At 35.7% G+C, this 19,023-nt stretch overlaps 1 protein-coding gene and 1 long non-coding RNA gene across 2 annotated transcripts in view; one reads left to right on the top strand and one right to left on the bottom strand.

Annotated features, from left to right (window-relative positions):
* The window catches only part of LOC127867089 (mucin-5AC-like), an 11,434-nt gene extending 3,895 nt beyond the window's left edge, over positions 1 to 7,539 (top strand). Inside the window, exons 4-13 of the mRNA XM_052408063.1 lie at positions 75 to 187; positions 369 to 555; positions 1,140 to 1,351; positions 1,730 to 1,819; positions 2,240 to 2,446; positions 3,217 to 3,364; positions 3,881 to 4,054; positions 6,029 to 6,154; positions 6,555 to 6,672; positions 7,185 to 7,539. Coding sequence (XP_052264023.1) covers positions 75 to 187; positions 369 to 555; positions 1,140 to 1,351; positions 1,730 to 1,819; positions 2,240 to 2,446; positions 3,217 to 3,364; positions 3,881 to 4,054; positions 6,029 to 6,154; positions 6,555 to 6,672; positions 7,185 to 7,440 — 1,631 coding nt within the window. The 3' untranslated portion in view covers positions 7,441 to 7,539. The remainder of the gene's footprint in view (positions 1 to 74; positions 188 to 368; positions 556 to 1,139; positions 1,352 to 1,729; positions 1,820 to 2,239; positions 2,447 to 3,216; positions 3,365 to 3,880; positions 4,055 to 6,028; positions 6,155 to 6,554; positions 6,673 to 7,184) is intronic.
* A 5,343-nt stretch (positions 7,540 to 12,882) lies between these two features.
* LOC127867088 (uncharacterized) lies at positions 12,883 to 17,966 on the bottom strand. The gene is made up of 2 exons (XR_008043258.1): positions 17,137 to 17,966; positions 12,883 to 14,412 (listed from the first exon to the last, which is right to left on the bottom strand). It is a non-coding gene; the product is annotated as an uncharacterized LOC127867088 (long non-coding RNA).
* Between the last annotated feature and the right edge of the window lie 1,057 nt (positions 17,967 to 19,023).

Below are 19,023 nucleotides of genomic sequence, written 5' to 3'. Positions count from 1 at the left end.
CGCTTGCTAACATTCACATACAATCTTATACTATCAAAACATCAGTGAACGTGTCATTATGACGTATTTTGCAGCAAATGTCTCAGGTACTCCACTTCAGTATGTTGGCATCGGGTACAATTTGCTGACTGGAAATCCTCTTCTTGGACGTGACCCGGGTCTATTACTGGACAAACGAATACTTCAGGTAATTGTGATGACTGAAGTTTGCTATTTATTACTGAAACTGTTATACATGAACTTTTTTCATTTCATTGTTATATTTTTCACAGTCACATACAGCATTAACAAGGCAACCACTTCAATTAATAACCACCAATTCTGTCATCGGCACAATATGTTAAATAATGGTTTACACTATTTCATAGTTGACGGGATCTTCATCAGAAGTGAGAGAAGCAAGCTTCTCATTAAATCGGACTTGCCATAATGATGCTGTCACTAGAACGCTTGTTCATGGCTCCCAATCACTTCAAAAGGAAATGAAGACTTTGGTGCAGCCATCTAATACACACCAAAACTCACTGACCGTTCATGCTTTTGTATATAACTTCGGTAAGAGGAAATTTTCCTATAAACGTGTTAATTAAAATCGCAACACATATGCTTTAAATAAAAGGCCCTGCGGTATTCGGTCTAAAATTATAAAGTCTTAAATAGTTTAGTTCGTATATTACACAGTACGGAGAAGTATTCATCAAGCAGACACGAATAAAACTGATCATGTCATTTACTTTTGCAAGGAATCAAAAGTCCATAAACACAACGGACAACATGTTCGTCCGTCCGTCGTCCGTTCGCCCGTCCATCTATCCATCCATCCATCCATCCACCCATCCATCCATCTAACAATGCATCCATTCATCCATCCAATCCATCCATCCATATATACATCCATCCATCGATTCATCCGTCCATCCATCAATCCATCCATCCAACCCCACCCATCCATCCACATCTATCCATCCATCATCCATCCATCCACCTATCCATCCAACATTCTTTCTATCAATACATCCATCCATCAATCAATCAATCATGAATTTATTCATTCCTTCCTTCATTATACAATTTTTATATTTTATTGGGCCAAGGTTATGTATATTCAATACAATTCTAACATGTTATTTTTATTCCAGTATTCAATACCCAACGAGCAGATTTTGAGAACGCCAATAGCGTATATCACGATTCATTGACAACGTGCAAGATTGGAAGTGCTCAATACCAGGGTAACAGTACAGCTCCGTTTGGAAATTTCTCAGTTTCGCGCAACTTCGCCAAAGCCGTTTGTAAACTTTCGTCTGCTAACACTACGACGTTTAAGAAATTTCTGGATGAATGGGGAACGGTAAGTTATTGCATCTGTGATACAATGACAGCTTTCTCGGGACATTTTGTAACTCATAAAAAATCAGTGTACCTTATAGCAAAAGTTATAATTTCAACGCATGATGTGGTCTGGTAACATAGATTTAACAAGATACTAAATGCTCTTTTGTGTGGGACAAAAAACTTATAAATGCGCTTGTTGTTGATGTTTCCCAAGTGGATAGGAGTTGATTTGTTCGTAAAGATCTTGTCATAAATTGTGTAAATTAATCTGAATCTTAAATATATGTAAATAATCATGATTATGAAAACATGCTTGAAAATAAAACATGGATCATCTTTGGAATTCATGATATTTTTTTATGAAAACTATATTATGTTTATTTTTGTATTTTAGAGTGTTGTTTTATCTGTTGATCTCGGAACCAAAACACTATATAGATCAAGAGAGTCAACCCAGCAGATATTTCAGAATATTCAGGCAACGGTGAGTAGAATGTTTTGGAAACAGACATGGTTGGTTTTATGCAAAATTATATTTTACATCCTTTTTAAACAGTAACGGTTGACGTTGTCAAGTCTGGAACCCATTGCATATGGAATCACACAAGGTGCGTGCTAATGAAACGCATGTCTGTTGGTGCCAATCATACCACAACTTTCTCTTTCATACAAAAATAGGTATATCACAGATATAATGTTTAAACATTGATTGTCGTCAATTCTAACATCTTTTTGCGATGTAAAGTTCATCTGAGTTAAACTAGTATGATGGTCTTAGAAAAAAAAATAGAAAAAGAAATACCTTTGTTTCGTTACGCCAATAAAGGAACAACTTAACATACATTTATGGCGTCAGCTATCTTGCGCAACTTATTGAGTAAACATAATGCTATTATACCATTAGGACCCTACCCTCCTGGTCCACAGCGGCCCGTTCAACGGCTACTCATCTTCCCTTACGATCAATGAACACACGTACTCCACCAGCTCTACCGCACAACAGTCTTCGACCCAAAATCTCATCATGACAGCTGGCGGTACCATTCCTGTACCAATGGGCTTGACGATTGTTCCGATATCTGATATCATACGCTCAGAATATTTTGCATCGGTATTACTTATTTCTTGACATCACTTGAGCACGAAGTGTTCATGATGAACTAACACTTTGTGGTGAGTGGCTCCACGGCGTCAGTCGTCGTGTGTCTTATGGCATATGTCGTAATATGCGGCGTGTTCTGAGAAAACTGGGCAAAATGCTTGTGCGTAAATTGTCATCCCAGATAAGCCTGTAAATGAAAATCTAGTTTAGGCGGAAAGCGTCGTCCCGGATTAGCATGTGCGGACTGCACAGTCTTATCTGGGATGACACTTTACGCACAAGTATTTTGCCCAGTTTTCTCAGAAAACGCAACATATATTTGCTTCAAACTACATCACGTATTCTGCAGATGTCCGGGCAACTTCACAGACATGACCCTAAGGTGACAATTGTTTAAATAGTTCCGCTCCGCTTCATGTAGGAGCTTTTGCACTATTTAGGCGAAACATTTTTTTAACTTATGGTTTTAATAATAACTTTCTCCTTTTTATGACTGATGATAAAAGATTAAAACTTCATTTTCAATCGACGCTATTTATTGAGTGAAATTGATGAAAGTTCTTAGAAAGTAACAGTGAGACAACATATACGGATCTATTTGTTGGTATTGTAAAGTTAATTGTGATCATATTCAGTACGTATATTTATTATTTCTACATTTGTATAATACAACGTTCTAATAATGCACTGCCCCTTTCATGGTCGTCTCTAATTTGAAAGAAACATTTACATAAAAGCTGTTTATAACGGACATATTGAAGAGTATATTTGTGTTTAAGGTGTTCGACATCTTGGTAGCGGATAAATCCTGCCCCTATTCCATTTACTCCGGGGATCTGGACACGATTTCCGCAAAAGTGACAGCTGCCCTGAAAAACTATAATGCCGACAAACAATACGAGACTCATATTAACCAAGTTCTCACAGGTTGGCGTAACATTTTTTTTATGAAAAACAGAAAATGACCAATACATTATTGCACATGCTGTTTTTATTTTAAATATACATATTTGTGTATATAATCCACGCATACATACTATACGTTTTAAGCATTACGTCTTGCTCTCATGACTTAAAGCTTTTAAGCATACCGAATTATTAGTTGTCAACTATAGAATTTCACACCCGACATCGCATATCATACGCGATATTGATTACGTTGTATAAAATGTAATTTTAAGAAGGGACACATACCCAGTTTATTAATACAAGAGAAATATATGCAAGTGTCAATGCATTACATTGAAATTGTACGAGTACAGACTGACAGGCACACAGACGGATGGAAGGTTTAGATTGACAGACCGACGGACGGACGAAAAGATGGACGAGCAGACGGACGGACGTGCGGACGAACGCGCGGACGAACATGTACACTGAGGTCAATAATGAATCGAATTTACCCCTATCCTTGTTTAAATATTAATAAAAGTGTTATGTTAGATCACGGTCTCCAAATTCCGGTGACATGGCCACGCGGTACCTATGGCTTGATGAAAACCGCATCCGGGTGTCCCGGGGAACACGTCTCGTGGTTGCAGGGGTCGCGTTTCCAGGACACCGAGGACATTAGCTCGAGAAATTCGTTTCCGTCCGATATTACTCGTTTCCTTGCTGGTATGTATTTTGGTTATTTTATATGTACGCCTCTGCTGAACTATGCATATTTATCAACCGCCATACATTTCAATGACTTCAATATATGCAACACCTAGTTTGTATGGCGTAGTTTACGTATTACATGATGTTGTATATTTTAAGAAGAGTTTCAATAATTGCAAATGTAAGCCTCTTTATTTACTTTAGTACATGTAGTATTTAATTATTGGTATGTTCAATCCGTATATGAACACCCAATTGTGTTGTTTGACATTATTTGAAGATTTACCAATTCAAGATTATCTTTGTCACAATTTTAACATGTAAAATTGTACTAGAAGATAACAATAATTAGTGACATAAACATAGTATTCGTTCATTAATTAAAAAAGGACATCGGCGTATTGTAAAGTTTCTTTATTGCAGTTTACTTTTCATTACAAATTCAATTTTATTATTTCACACAGCATGTACTTTACTTATAACTGGTTTCACTACGATTAAAATGACAAAATAACAAGACTAAAAGTTATTGGCCGCTACCATTTCAATAGGTATATCAACAGTTGTATTAAATGTGAAACGATCATATAAGCTGTTTATTTGACGAATAAGCCCGTGTTATAGTCACAAGGAAGAATGTAGTGAATCATTAGTGATATTATAGGCATTTTTCACTGTTGAATAAAATTGTGTCATTGTGTCGTATGAACAAATCTGCATGAAAACTACATTATAGGCATTTTTCACTGTTTAATAAAATTGTGTCATTGTGTCGTATGAACAAATCTGCATGAAAACTACATTTGGACTCATATCGTACATCAAATCATTTCTGTCTTCAGTTGTCAAAACACCTATATACTAATTGATTCCAATAATGTCGCTTTAATGGAATTACCATTTTTATTCGTTTGCTTCTTAATATCAAATCACCTAAACTTGTTTTATTAGTAGCACATCCCCATTAATATTTTTATTTAGTACTGTCCCTGGAATTTGTTCACGTCATTATGTCATTATGGATTTTTGTGACGTCATACGATCGACTTTCCAAGTTGTAATCTACATGCATAGGTCATTGGGTTTATAACGTTCCATTTTATTTATATTTTCTCTCTGATAGGCGTTTCTTGTTTGATTTAATTATTTTTATTTTTTTAGCAGTCACATAAACAACCAAGCTATGTAATATGGAATATTTACACCCAGTATTGCTGCTTCTTCCTTTATTTTCGCGATGATTATCTGAGATATTAACTCCATGATGCTACATTCTCAAATCTGTTTCTATAAAAAAGGAATGTAGTTGACAAGTGTTAATAGTTTTATTTGATCGCTCGTCAAAAAGTTGTAACTCTGTTACTCTTGTATCTTCAATGCAATTGAGTAATTAAATAGTAATTAAATTGAATGCGTTTTAATTCCCTTTTATTATTGTTTAATTTGAGTTACAATGCTATGACGTGAAATTTTATTTACACTTAAATGTAATAGGAATATTGCTGGGCCAAGTGTGAGGTTGAACGCTCTATAACCAGGTTTAAACCCCCAATGCTTTGCATTGACCGTTCCAAGGCGGTGACCCCAGCTTTATTCATATTTTGTGTTTATGTTGGTTTGTATTGTGCTGTATTGTGCTGTTTTGTACTGTTTGGGCAATCGGTCACTTGCCTTAAATAAAGGACCAATTAATTGTTTTAATGAAAATTCAATACTGCTTCAGCAGCTGGAGTTTCACTTCTTTATATTGAAAGATAGTCTACGCCTTCTTAGAATCGGATATGTTTTTATTATACGCCATATATTGTAAAAATTGATTGTCAAAAACAGACGGCCAATACGTATACATACGTATTATAATGTCGCGAATGTATAGTACAATAAAAGTGAATTCAGTTTAATAAGTGTGTATATATATATATATATATATATATATATGTTCATGGACAGATTATAAGCAAAGAAAAAACACACACTTGATCCCTTTAGGATCGTTTGCCAGCAACAATATACAGACGGAGTTCTGCATTAAAAGCCAGTTCCAAGTGTCTGAGTATGACGACGATTGGCCGAGAGGAGCCTACTGTTTGCTGAAGAAGGGCAATTGTCCAACAGGTACACACTTATTTCGTCCATGTAAAGCTAAAATGTGTGAACATCACATACGATACAAATCCTAGATACACATACTGGTTCTCAAGATGCGATTTATATTATTAAACTATTATGTTCTGTAAAATTATCAAGTTGAGCGATTGATGATTAATTTAATAATGTAAATACTATCTGTATGTTGCTATTGAGAGTTCGCATTCAAAATCAACTGTTCCTGTCACCACCAGCGCTAATAGTTGAATTGCTATCTGGCATAATACATAAAAGTGCCTGGTAGCAAACTTGTGTTGATTTTTTATTAAAATGGTCTTAGATGTGTCTACAAAAGACGAATACTGTTGGTTGTAACGTTTTGTACAAAAGAGAAACACATTCGAGCACACACTTATCTATAACTCAGGATTTCAAAGCGGTTCTATTTTCTGGGATGACGAATCCTTGTTCAACACAAACTCAGCCAGCGGCACACTCCCTGACGGCGACTATGGATATAATACAAGGATATACTACTGTTGCAGGTAACATCATATTACTTTTAAATATAATATTTACGAACTTCTTTTGATTTTTTTTTAGAATGCATGCCATGTTTCCGGAATAATTGTTCCAAGGAATTTATTTTTATGTGTATTGAATTTAGTTTTTTCTGAGAATGTTCATCAGCACTTTAAGGAACAATACTTTGCTAGAGAGCCAATGGACATGATTAATATAAACTGCAATAAACGCATATCGACCAATAAAGGTTCTCTATTCAATAAATATTTTAATAGGATTTCATATAAAGTTGTAACCTCAATAAAGGTGCCCTGGCTGCACAGCACGAATATTATTTTTTGCGCTGAAAAACGGATATCAATGCCATTAATATTGAAACAAATTCATAACGCTGTGAAAACATGATTTTCGAATATATTGTCGTTCGCCGGTCACGGTATGAACCAATGAAAGTATGTTTTTATCGAGCCTATAATAAGATATAATACGATAGACTGACTTATCATCTTGCTATTTAATCTTGATCCCGTAGAAACGACGGGCCAACATCATCACAGATAATTCTTCCCAATGACCGTCCGTTTGTTCTGCTTCGCTACGGCATGACTTGCCAGAACGTGCACTCCATGCAGATGAAAGAGCTGTCTGTGTACTGGGATGACGACGACCTCAGCAACTCGGATTCTGCAAGTGGGATGCATCCATATGATGACGGTGGTGGTGATGACCACCGCCTCCACTTTTGCTACTATCAAAAAAGCAGCCCTGGAACTAGCATTGTTGGATAGTTTTGTAAAAAAAATGGACTTTCAAACAAGTCCCAGCTAAATACGTGTTTATCTGTTCAGTATAATCATACTTAATAAATAAATATGTTCGTTTGGTTATATGTATATTGTTTGTACTGTAATCTTTATATGCATTACATAAGATATAGCAGTGATGAATTAGTGAGTATTATAACGGATTGCTCATATTGTTAACACAATTGTTCTTTTCATGCATAGTATACAGCAGTAAACGATTTAAAATCAATGTTCAAAACAGCTTCTACATTTAGTTTTTATCTAAGCTGAAACATACTATATTCTGTAACTGAACAAATTTTAAACGTAAGATGGGTATATTTATTTCCCACATTGAGTTACGGTGTTATGTTGTGGTATCTTTATCACCTTTGAGCTTTCAACAAATATACGATGCATTGTTAAATCTTGTCTGCTGGCCATCAGTCAGTCACTGCTGTTAGACAATATTTAATAAAGTAACGAATGGTAAAGTATATCTATAAATGACATGTTTTAAACATATTAGGTCAGGACATAACTTGCTTATTGAAATACATGTATACACAGAAAATATGGATTGACTTGGAAGCTTAAGGCAAAATACGCATGGTGGTAAAACTATATTGGTATGATGAATGATCGAGTACTAGAATGAGGTTGTGAAAAAGAGGTAGAGACTCAATAAATTTGAAGGAATTGAGCTGAAACTGGAATCAGAGCAGGGCCTCCGGACGAAAAGATGGCAAGACAGACGGACAAACAGACGAACAGATGCCCATGGTGATACCAGAATGCAACAGTTTACTTAGATACGGGATTATACAGATTTCTGAAAGATATGCACGCCAAGTTATGGATTTCACAGATAATGGTTTCACGTTTATGCGAATTGTTCATAATTAGTTCATATGTATTTAAATTTCAAGCTTTTAAAATTATTTTCCGCTGCTGTTTGTGTATGATAAACTCTCAACGACGATGTGAACACAAGGGTACAGTTTTAGTTCGTATGCGGCTCAACCACGTGGAGACGCATAATGTTGCTAAACCTTCTTTTTTCCGATGCTTTACCGAACAGAGCGGACGCAAAACATGCCCACTCACATCGACAATTATCATTTTAACAAATCAGCCAATGTCGCGATTGAACGGTTTCAAATTGATTTTAATAATGTGTATATTCACCTTTCTTTTCTTGTGCTTATCTCCCTTCTTTTAGTAAGACAAATGCTAACTAGAAGAACATCTTACAGAATTGACCCCTAAACATATATAGTATATAGATCGTTGCTATCTGGTTTATTCCCTGACACATGGAAAAGCGCTGTGATTAAACTCATGTTGAAGACGAAAGGTATCCCGTTTGAACTACCGACCTATCGTCCGGTGTCAAAGTTGACCTGTTTTTCGAAAATTCCTACAAAAGCTGCATTACACTAAATAAATTATCATATTGAGGCTAATAATCTCCTTCCACCTTACCCAAAGAAGATATTGAGTTGAAACAGCAATGCTTCAAATGTATAATGACCTTCAAAAAACCATTGATGAAACTCAAGTAACTATCGTGGTTATGGTTGCCTTGAGTGCAGCGTTTGACACAAACGATATCCATATGCTTATTCGCATTCTTCAAGACGAATTTGATATTCATGAAATGCCCTTAAAATGGACCAACTCTAATCTCACTAACAGAACACTGAAAGTGTTAGTCGAAAAGTCAACATCTGAAACTGAGCCATTGCTGTTCGGTGTTCATCAGGGTTCTTTTGTCGTAGCGGTTATATTTACCTTATATATATAAGCTTTCAACATAGTGGTTCAGCATGACCCTGTCTATCGTTAACGATATGCAGATGACCATAAGATAGCATTCAAACTTCTAATGGATAATTCCGAAAAATGATCAACTGGTAATCAGCAACTTGAGGACGCCATAAAGTGTATGTCAACCCTTGGCGAAACTGAATACTTTAAGCGGGTCTGTCGGTAGCTGTGAAGTAGCATTCGTCAATCCTGTAAGAGATATAAGGTGTAATCGTGACCAACAACCTAAACTTTGACGAACACATCCAGAAAAAGGGTCCGATTGCGAATTGACAGCTACGAAATTTCAAGTTCATTCACACATTGACGTTTTTATTGGTCTCCTTACGGAAGTTTCTGCTTATCAAACCAAGAAGTTACATCGAGCCCAAAATCATGCTGCAAGAGTATTTATGAATGCTTCTTTTAAAGAACCAATCACTGATCTTCTAGAAAAGTTACACTTGCTTCCAATTAAAACTAGTGTAATGATCAAAGTCCTCGTTGTTGTTTTTCGTGTAATCAATGGTACAGCTCCTGTATACCAAAAAGAAATGTTTGTACCTGCTCGGGGACGGTATAGATAACGGTCACAACATGTGACAAAGTTCTTAGTCCTTGACGACGAACACATTTGGCAGATTTATCCCTTGCTGTCGTCAGTCAAAAATGGTGGAATAATTTACCCCATTATCTTAAGGATTGTCGGTATTAAACCAGTTCAAGGCTGAATTATCATTTAAGAGATCTTGGTTTTATCATGACCAACACCCTCGACTTTGACGAACACATTAAGAAAAATGGTCAGATTGCTTATGCACAGCTAAGACATATCAGTTTCATTCACATATTTTCTTTTGTCATGGTATCTTTCCGGAAGTATCTGCTTATCAAACCAAGAAGTAACAGCGAGTACAAAATCATTCTGTGGGTGATGTTCAAAGTCCTAGTTGATGTCGTTCGTGTTATAAATGGTACAGCTCCTGTATACCTAAAGGAAATGTGTGTACCTGCTCGGGGACGGTACAGTGAACGGTCACAAAATGAGACAAAGTTCCACGTCCTTGACGAGGAACACATTTGGCAGATAGATACCTTGCCGTCGTCGGTCAAAATGGTGGAACAATTAACCCCATTATCTAAGGATTGTCGGTATTAAACCAGTTTAAGATCAAGTCTGAAAACGCATCTGTATGGACACTTTCTCAAATAATGATCGGATTAACATGATTTGTGCACTTTTATTGACTATATTAATAAATTCAGATTTGCTTAAAACTTCTTGAACAGAAATGTATAATGTATACTATTTTTCAACTAAATGCCTTTTATGTAATTGTGAAACGCAATATCCTTTTAAATGTTTGCGCTATATAAATGCTATGTATTTATATTTGTATTACAATCCAGCTAGGCCTAACCACGCATTGACGATATCGGTTCCGACTTTTCATCCTGCGACAAGATTGCAACATTTCAAACATTGGTTTTGCCGGGAGATCAAGGAATCTGCAATGAACTGATGTTACGGTACTCTAAGTACATACTGGTGCTTTGCATGTCAATGGTATTTACGTATTATTATCTTCTGCACTTCACGTTAACTATAAGTGTCGGGGGCAGGAGCCTTAACCTAAAATATACGGTTAAGGCTAATTTTATCCTGTCACACGCCTTTAAATCAGCCTAATAACCTGGTAACCTAATAACACAAAAGTTATTAGGCTAGATGACCAGGTAACCTAAAAACCCAAAAGTTACTCTTTTTTTTCATTAAAACATTAAACCATTCCTTTTTAATGTTATCGTGTATATAACATATCATCCTTTTTGTGTATTCTTTAAAATCTATTACAAACCAGCTTTCCGTATTTTTATTTTCATTCACTTGCCTACGCAATGTATAACGTATCCCATGTGACGTCATTTCGATGACGAAGCATTTTGGGACGACAATATATTATGGAAGTGCTGGTTTTTTTAACAGTAATTTTTTGTTTAATATCGAACGAATGCAAAACGTATTTCGGGTTGTGTGTAATGTGTGTGTCATGAATAGCATGAAGAACAGACAATGGAAGTGCATATAGTTTGTTACTTTATTGCTAATATCATTGGATTAAAGTTGACATTGATGATTCGGGTAAGCGTGTCGTTTATGCTAAATTTAGTTTTTCTAAGACTTAGGACCCCTGTCAAAGCTTAAATAATGCCATTAATCTAATTTACAACACAGTTTCAGCTGCAATCGACATTCTTATTATCCAAATAATGTTCTACGTGTAATTATAATTAATTTCGATTATTTGTTTGATGTGTGACTCAATTTTATTTATAACGGTTGACTTAGACTGAATGTGCACGCCATTTTGTTCAATTGAATGTTCGAATAAAATTTAGTTTTTGTTTGGTGTTGCATTTTTTTCTTCAATTTCCAACAATAAAAATATCACATTCTCGATTCGATTTTTATTTCTTCTCATATTTTAATAGGAAAGTATTAAAAGAAACGTTTTAATGTGGAACTATTTTTTATGTAACACAATCGGTAGTTATTTGGTCGTTATGCATGTTGCGTACATGTAGGAGGCCCGATCAATAATTATTTTGTTATGTCAATTAATCATTTGTGTTTGATAAAATGTATTAACGGTAAATGTGTAAATGTGACAGGATAAATAGAATAATAGGTTGGTGACGTGGATGGAGCATGGTTATCTGGCTCGGCGGAGGATTTTATCGGGTTCGCCTTCGGCTTACCCGATAAATTCCTCCGCCATGTCAGATAACTATGCTCCATCCACGTCACCAACCTATTATTCTCTATATCATCACAATAGTTTTCAGATTTTTTAGTAAATAATAAATTCAGGAAATAGTGTACTTGACGATTAATATATGCTGGAGAAATGCCTTCATTGCTGGATTTATGTTTGTGCATACGCAATTGCCACTTTATGAATTTGGTTCTATTTATTCATATTTGACTGTATGACATGACCTTCCTCAAACAACGTTAAAAGCAGTGACTTTGTTTTGTGTACTATTATCACATTTTGTATACTAGTGACCATAATACATATTGTATTTCTAAACACACTCTATAAACTATTCGACACAAACGTTGAGAATCTGAGAACCAAGCAAGATGCCACTGTTATGTTTAAACATCAATAATGACACACGTATTCCCCTTTGAATTGGTTCGGTCTAGGTAGATATTTTAACCATTTGCAAATTTTAGTTTTTAGTAGATAACTGGTTTTTGCCCCAATAGTCGTTTTGCAAGGTAACTCCCGCTTTATCCATTATATACTATTTTTCGTTTGTTTGAGATAACATTTCATGGCTGAATTTGCAAATTACCAATTTACACTCAACACTTTTAACAAATACGATATGAGGTATAATACTACAAATACAGGTACAGGACAGGCCGTGGGTTTACACGATTGTTTTGATGGGTGTGCATATTAATCATATACACATACTTACATACACAAGCATATGGACATAGTAAGATGTATATAGTGCTATTATACTGCCAACAAAGTATTAACAAAACAAAGGCAATAGCTTGTGGTGGGCCGAATGGCTAATGTAGTCTTCACACAACTAAGCACAAAACACAACACGTTTTGCATTGGGCAAGGCTTGCGATCAGTTTATTGACAACACACATCCACGAATATTACATATTCGTATCATATAGCAATCAAGTACAATCGTAGTACAACCTTGACAGGACAATTTTCGATCTATAAATTATATAACAAATTATAACTATAATGTGTATACATCACTTCTAGTATTGTGTCCTTAATTGGTGTTTTCAAGGCCAGGGTAAAAAACCAGAGATACAAATTCATCAGAAGCCCAATGTAAAATAACTCTGGAAAACTGTACCTGAAAACAGCCAATATTTACATGTAACTTAACATTATGTAACACAAACATAACATGTCATTTGAGCCAATTTACTACTAATGCGGTTCAAATTTAAAAAGTAAAAGTTTACTGATCGAAGTCTAGCGTAGAACTGACCAAACAATGAACACCCCTTGCAAATTCCCGCCTATGTCCACCTGAGTGACCATCTCTCACGTGACAACCACACGCATGAACGAACCGCACATATACCTGTTTTGTGCGGTGCGTTATGTTTAGACATACGTTCTGTGCTATACTCCGTAACGCACAGAACTGAAAAGTCTTCACACAACTAAGCACAAAACACAACACGTTTTGCATTGGGCAAGGCTTGCGATAGAACAAAATCAAAGGTTAGTAAAGTTTTAAATTCGAACCGCAAATCAATTATAATTTCAATTGTCTAGTGATAAAAAGGTTTTTGTCTAGAGAATCATCAATGTACCCATCTTTAGCCCTATCAGACTTCCATCGACCATGTCGCTTCACACATCTCTCAAACACGCCCTCGGCGTTAGCTGGTCTAAATAATTACATATATATAACTTACATATATATTACCAATAACTGATTTGAACAAAAAATCATTTGATTCATCTGACCAATTTGCTAATTCTATATTTGTTAATAAAACGCCATATGGGAAGTTGTAGTTGTACATTTTGTAATTATAATATCCGAACCATTCGTATACATGCCAGTATTATAATGGCGTACATTAATAACAAAGTGATCAGATTTCAATTGTAGGTCATTACAATGAAACTCACTTAATTTGTTAATATGCATGATACATGTACATGCATAAACCAAAAATGATCAATCAATGAAAACAGTGGAATCTCCTTATATCAAACACATTGTTTGTATCATCTCTAATGAATGCACATGTACATGATACATCTTTCTTGTGAGATGGTTTGAAACACACACGCTTGAAGCTTCTTATAATAGTTTGTTAAATCTTTCTTTGGATCATGTACACTATTAATAGAATGGATCTATTTAATACTGTAAAACATAGATGTAAAAAACGTTATTAGATTTCCTCGATCCATCAATTGAGCCATTTACATTACTACTGATATATGTAAGGCTGTCATGGCGACTACATTTTCTTCACAGTATTTGAAATGTGCACATGAAGAATTCTTTTCTTCACCGTATTGTCTGCTCTTGATTGTTCTAAGCCCGAGCCCTCTAATCGCTCCTTCAGAGTACCTCTCAAAACATTTCCTGTCAAACATATGTACTATGCATCAATAACTGTATTGTGATATGCATCTTAACGCTATCTTATTTAATGATAATCTAGTGTTACCAAAACAACATGTAATCATACAGTCTCTACCAAACATTTTGCAATATTTCACAATATCTCTAAAATGTCCGTATGGCAAATCAACATTAGCCAATAAGGCAAACTGCCCCTTTTTGGAACAACAAGGATGCATTTTGCTTTCTCCGATATCATCTTATTGATACAGATTGATACCAACGTAGTTTCTGAACTAACCAGTTTACATTGTTTCCCCATATTGAACTAAGGCACCCACTGCCTCTTTTCATTGAATCCAGTATCCACACAACATATTTAAATCTAAAGCTATTTCTTTTGACTACCATTCAATAATATAGATTTTACATTTTATTGTCTGAATACACTTTGATGTACGTATTTTGCAAAGCATTTAAAACATTTCATATAACATAACATCCGGGGACCATAGCATACTCTCTGCTCTCTTCATGGAGCATCTCTGATCACTTCCAGGAGCAATCTACTGGGCTCTATGTCCACTTCCGGGGACCATAGCCTACAATTTCTGCTCACTTCCGGGAGCAATCTACTGGGCTCTATATCCACTTCCGAGGACCATAGCAAACTCTTTCTGCTCACTTCCGGGAGCAATAACATACGTTTTCTAGCCGTATGCAAGGCATTTTCTTGATCATAAGATTTTTTACTTACGTCATGTTGAACGACGGATTACTTATCCGGTTTATCTTGAAAACCAACTTCCGGTGGCTTAATGTATTGACTTCATATTAATTCACAATATGCATTACCTGTTTCGTTTATAGAAACACTGGCAGCGTACCTCCTTGATTTTAACAGTGTAATATAGTAATCACTTCCAGGAATAACTTTTCGTCAATAATCTGTTCACTTCCGGGAACAGGTTGCTCTTTTTATTAAGATCGTGTACATTCCAATTTTCTCATTTTCGGGTCTCAAAAACTACGAGTACATACCTTTACTATCTTCGTCAATGGAATAAAACAAATTGAAAATAAATTTGCTTTTTTATTTTTATGAAAATCGTTAGCTTGACAGTCATTTCGCCAATATCTACATTAAAGCTACAACTTTCTATAAAACCTCCATAAACCATAACTTGTGGTACTTGCATCAGCAAATATATTAAACAAAAACAACTGATTGTGTTTGAAATCTTTTCCACCGTTGATTAACTGCCTAGTGCTTTCTTTCCATAATCTAAGTTTGAAAATAGCTTGCAACGTTACAATAACGAAAGCTTTCCAATTAGCTCTGGTATTTATGCAATTGTATATATGCATTGTTATCACCAAACTTTATTTACAATCACACTCTGAAAGAAAATTATCTGCCCTACAAGACTAGCTATTAATTTATCTTTTGGTACTACTTTTTCTTTCGTTTGATAAATTAGATAGATCATCGAATCAATACTTTTTTCTAGCCTAGCTACTCAATTTTTAATTATGAAAAACTGCATTTTATGCATATCGATCACATGCCCGAGCCATTCTACTCTCTGAGAAGGAATCAAAATACTGTTTCTTCAGCCGGTTAACATCCAAACTCGTCTAGTCACTAGCATATAATGTTTTGTCATATTCTACACTGTGATGTATGCCATCATCACAAAAGCAAATAACTAATTTAAGTCAATTTGACGTAAGAATGCTAGTACACCTTATTTTAGTTTTAACGAGTTTTTTGTAAATATATGATCGGCCGTTATCGTGCCAAATATAAGCTTATAACAACCTAACACTGCCTGCTATTCTCTTGATAGCTCAAACCGCACCGTTCGTGAATGTATCAATATCATGATACGCTCCTCTAATATCGAAAGTAGAACAAATAAATAAATATATGATCGGCCGTTATCGTGCCAAATACAAGCTTATAACAACCTTACACTACCTGCTATTCTCTTGATAGCTCAAACCACATCGTTCGTGAATGTATCAATATCATGATACGCTCCTCTTATATCGAAAGTAGAACAAATAAATAAATAATAAATTTAAATATATCTAGACCTCCCATTCTTATTAAATACGACTATAAACGTATTAACGGGCGTATTAACAACATGATAAATGTCACGTGGGTTTTCAGTCTACTTACCGACAAACTTCCGGTAACAATTTTTTTTTTTCTATGAATGTGTTCTTTTTGTTAAATTTCTTTACTATGATCCTTTTGATCAATTGCTTCTTTTATCTCTTTATGTACGTTACCGTTTTTCCGACGGAAAAGAAAACATACAACCGCAATTTACTACATCTAAAACAACCATCCGTAGCCTGCTACAGCTTGGCTACATGGGCTTTCGTTCTTTTTTACCGGCGAGCTTCTCGCATCAATTTCTATACTATGATCCTTTTGATCCAGTTTTATACTAAGATCCTTTTGATACATTGAGACAGATCTTTTTGTACGTTACCGTTTTCCGACGGAAAAAACAACAACTTATAACCGCCATTTACTACATCGAAAATGTACTTACTATCAGTAGTCTCCTGCTACTTAACCGCGTGGGCCTTCCATCAACTTACCGGCGAACTATACTTGGATCCTTTTGATCACGTTCGACTTTAGGAACTTTCTGTACGTTACGTTTTCCGACGAACACGAAACTACCCATTTTCTGATAACGGGGTTCTATACATAATTAACTTAACTTATTGGTCGAGCTGTTTGCTGAACATTCAGCTGCTCCTTTTCGATGACCCGGTTCACCACATGCGAAACATAGTCCTGTGCGTCTCAATGGTAATTGAGTTTCAGCCCCTTGTGTTGCGATGTTAGATGAAGCTTCCGGCTTCTGATATGACCCGTCAAGAACGCCGCGTGGCGTTATGTATGCGCCTTTTTATATGCCATCGCCTCTACCTTGTATTTTTCTGCAAATAACATTACGTCATCAGACTCGTAAAACATTTACACGTATACATATAGAATGTATAAAACACCACACAGAATAGCAATTTATTCCCCAGTAAGTTCGAAAGCTTTTGTCGTGTTATACCATTAATGACCTGTGAATTTTCGGTCACGTGCCATCAATATTTCTATTTGTAAATTGATCGGCTTTCTCTAGTGCTGAAATTGTTACTTGAAATATACATCGTTTCAACCCTGTTACTACTTCGTAACACTGGATACTATGCTCGAGATTCAGTATAACGGATTTAAAAGATTTACGTTTCTTTTTAGCACTTATCTTTTCTATGATGCGTTCCAAATCTTGCAGCATGGACACCCTGTGTTTTGCTAAAGTCGACAACACGATGTAGGATTTGTACACGAACACAAGTTTACTGATCGAAGTCTAGCGTAGAACTGACCAAACAATGAACACCCCGTGCAAATTCCCGCCTATGTCCACCTGAGTGACCATCACTCACGTGACAACCACACGCATGAACGAACCGCACATATACCTGTTTTGTGCGGTGCGTTATGTTTAGACATACGTTCTGTGCTATACTCCGTAACGCACAGAACTGAAAATTCTGTCCCGAACTGCATTCAAGAACTTGCCTAAATTGAATAGTGTTTGTTTAACCATTTCATTCATAAACTTACGCAATAACTGTGTCTTATATATTTTGTAGGTATAAATTTTTTCGTTGTTCTTTAAATACAGTACATTTTAAAAAGATAATGATATTCCACACCAACTTCGCGAGCGTTATATACAGTACATAGTCTATTACAGCGTTCTTTATAGGACAGCTAAGTATTTTAATTGGAAGTTGGTTGTTACCCATTCTAGAATTAACAATGGTTTGTAAAAGACGTGGAGGTAGGACATCAAGGTAATACTCGTATTTATGTTCGGTTCTGTATATGAAATAATTAAAACATTTCTTTGATTCAAAAGATACTGCTATGTTATGACGAATGTTGAACATACTGGTCTCTAAGGCATGTTTCTATCTTAAGTAAAAGTGATTCTCTAGAATACAAATAGTCCTGGTTTAACCACACATGGCTTAAACCAAATTTATCAAGGATAGATTTGTCATGGCGCAACCAGTTATATTCTCTCCCGTTTTGGGAATGGTCAAGATATATAAATGTCTACATCATAGTTGATAGTTTAACATTATTGGATATTAAGATGCACCATAAATCACTAATGTTCTTTTTAACAGCTATACATATTGGGTATCTACCAAGATCACCATAAAGTTGTATCAGTGGTGGTGGTGGTTGCAGCGGCTGCGGTGATGGTGGTGGCGGTAGATGTAGTGAGGGAAGTTATGGCAGTGGTTGCGGTGGTTGTAGAGGTGTCGGTTGTCGCGATGATGGTAGATGTATTGGTGGTTGCGATGATTTTAGTGGTGGCAGCGTCAGCGGTGGCAGCCGTGGCAGTGGTCCTTTTTGAAGTTTTATTTGATGGATGCCGATGTTTTTGTGGACTATAATGATGAATCTAAGTGTCAATTTTTCTTTTAGATCAGTGTGAATTTGATGGATGGAAGATGACGGACGGAATAATTTGTCAATGTGGTTGAGGTGGTCGTGGTGATGATGATAACGAAACTGATGATAATTTGGAT

This window comes from Dreissena polymorpha, chromosome 2 (genome assembly GCF_020536995.1).
Source record: "Dreissena polymorpha isolate Duluth1 chromosome 2, UMN_Dpol_1.0, whole genome shotgun sequence".
Taxonomy (NCBI): domain Eukaryota; kingdom Metazoa; phylum Mollusca; class Bivalvia; order Myida; family Dreissenidae; genus Dreissena; species Dreissena polymorpha.
The sequence above is the reverse complement of the archived record's forward strand: the minus strand, read 5'-3'. Positions and strand labels throughout refer to the sequence as shown.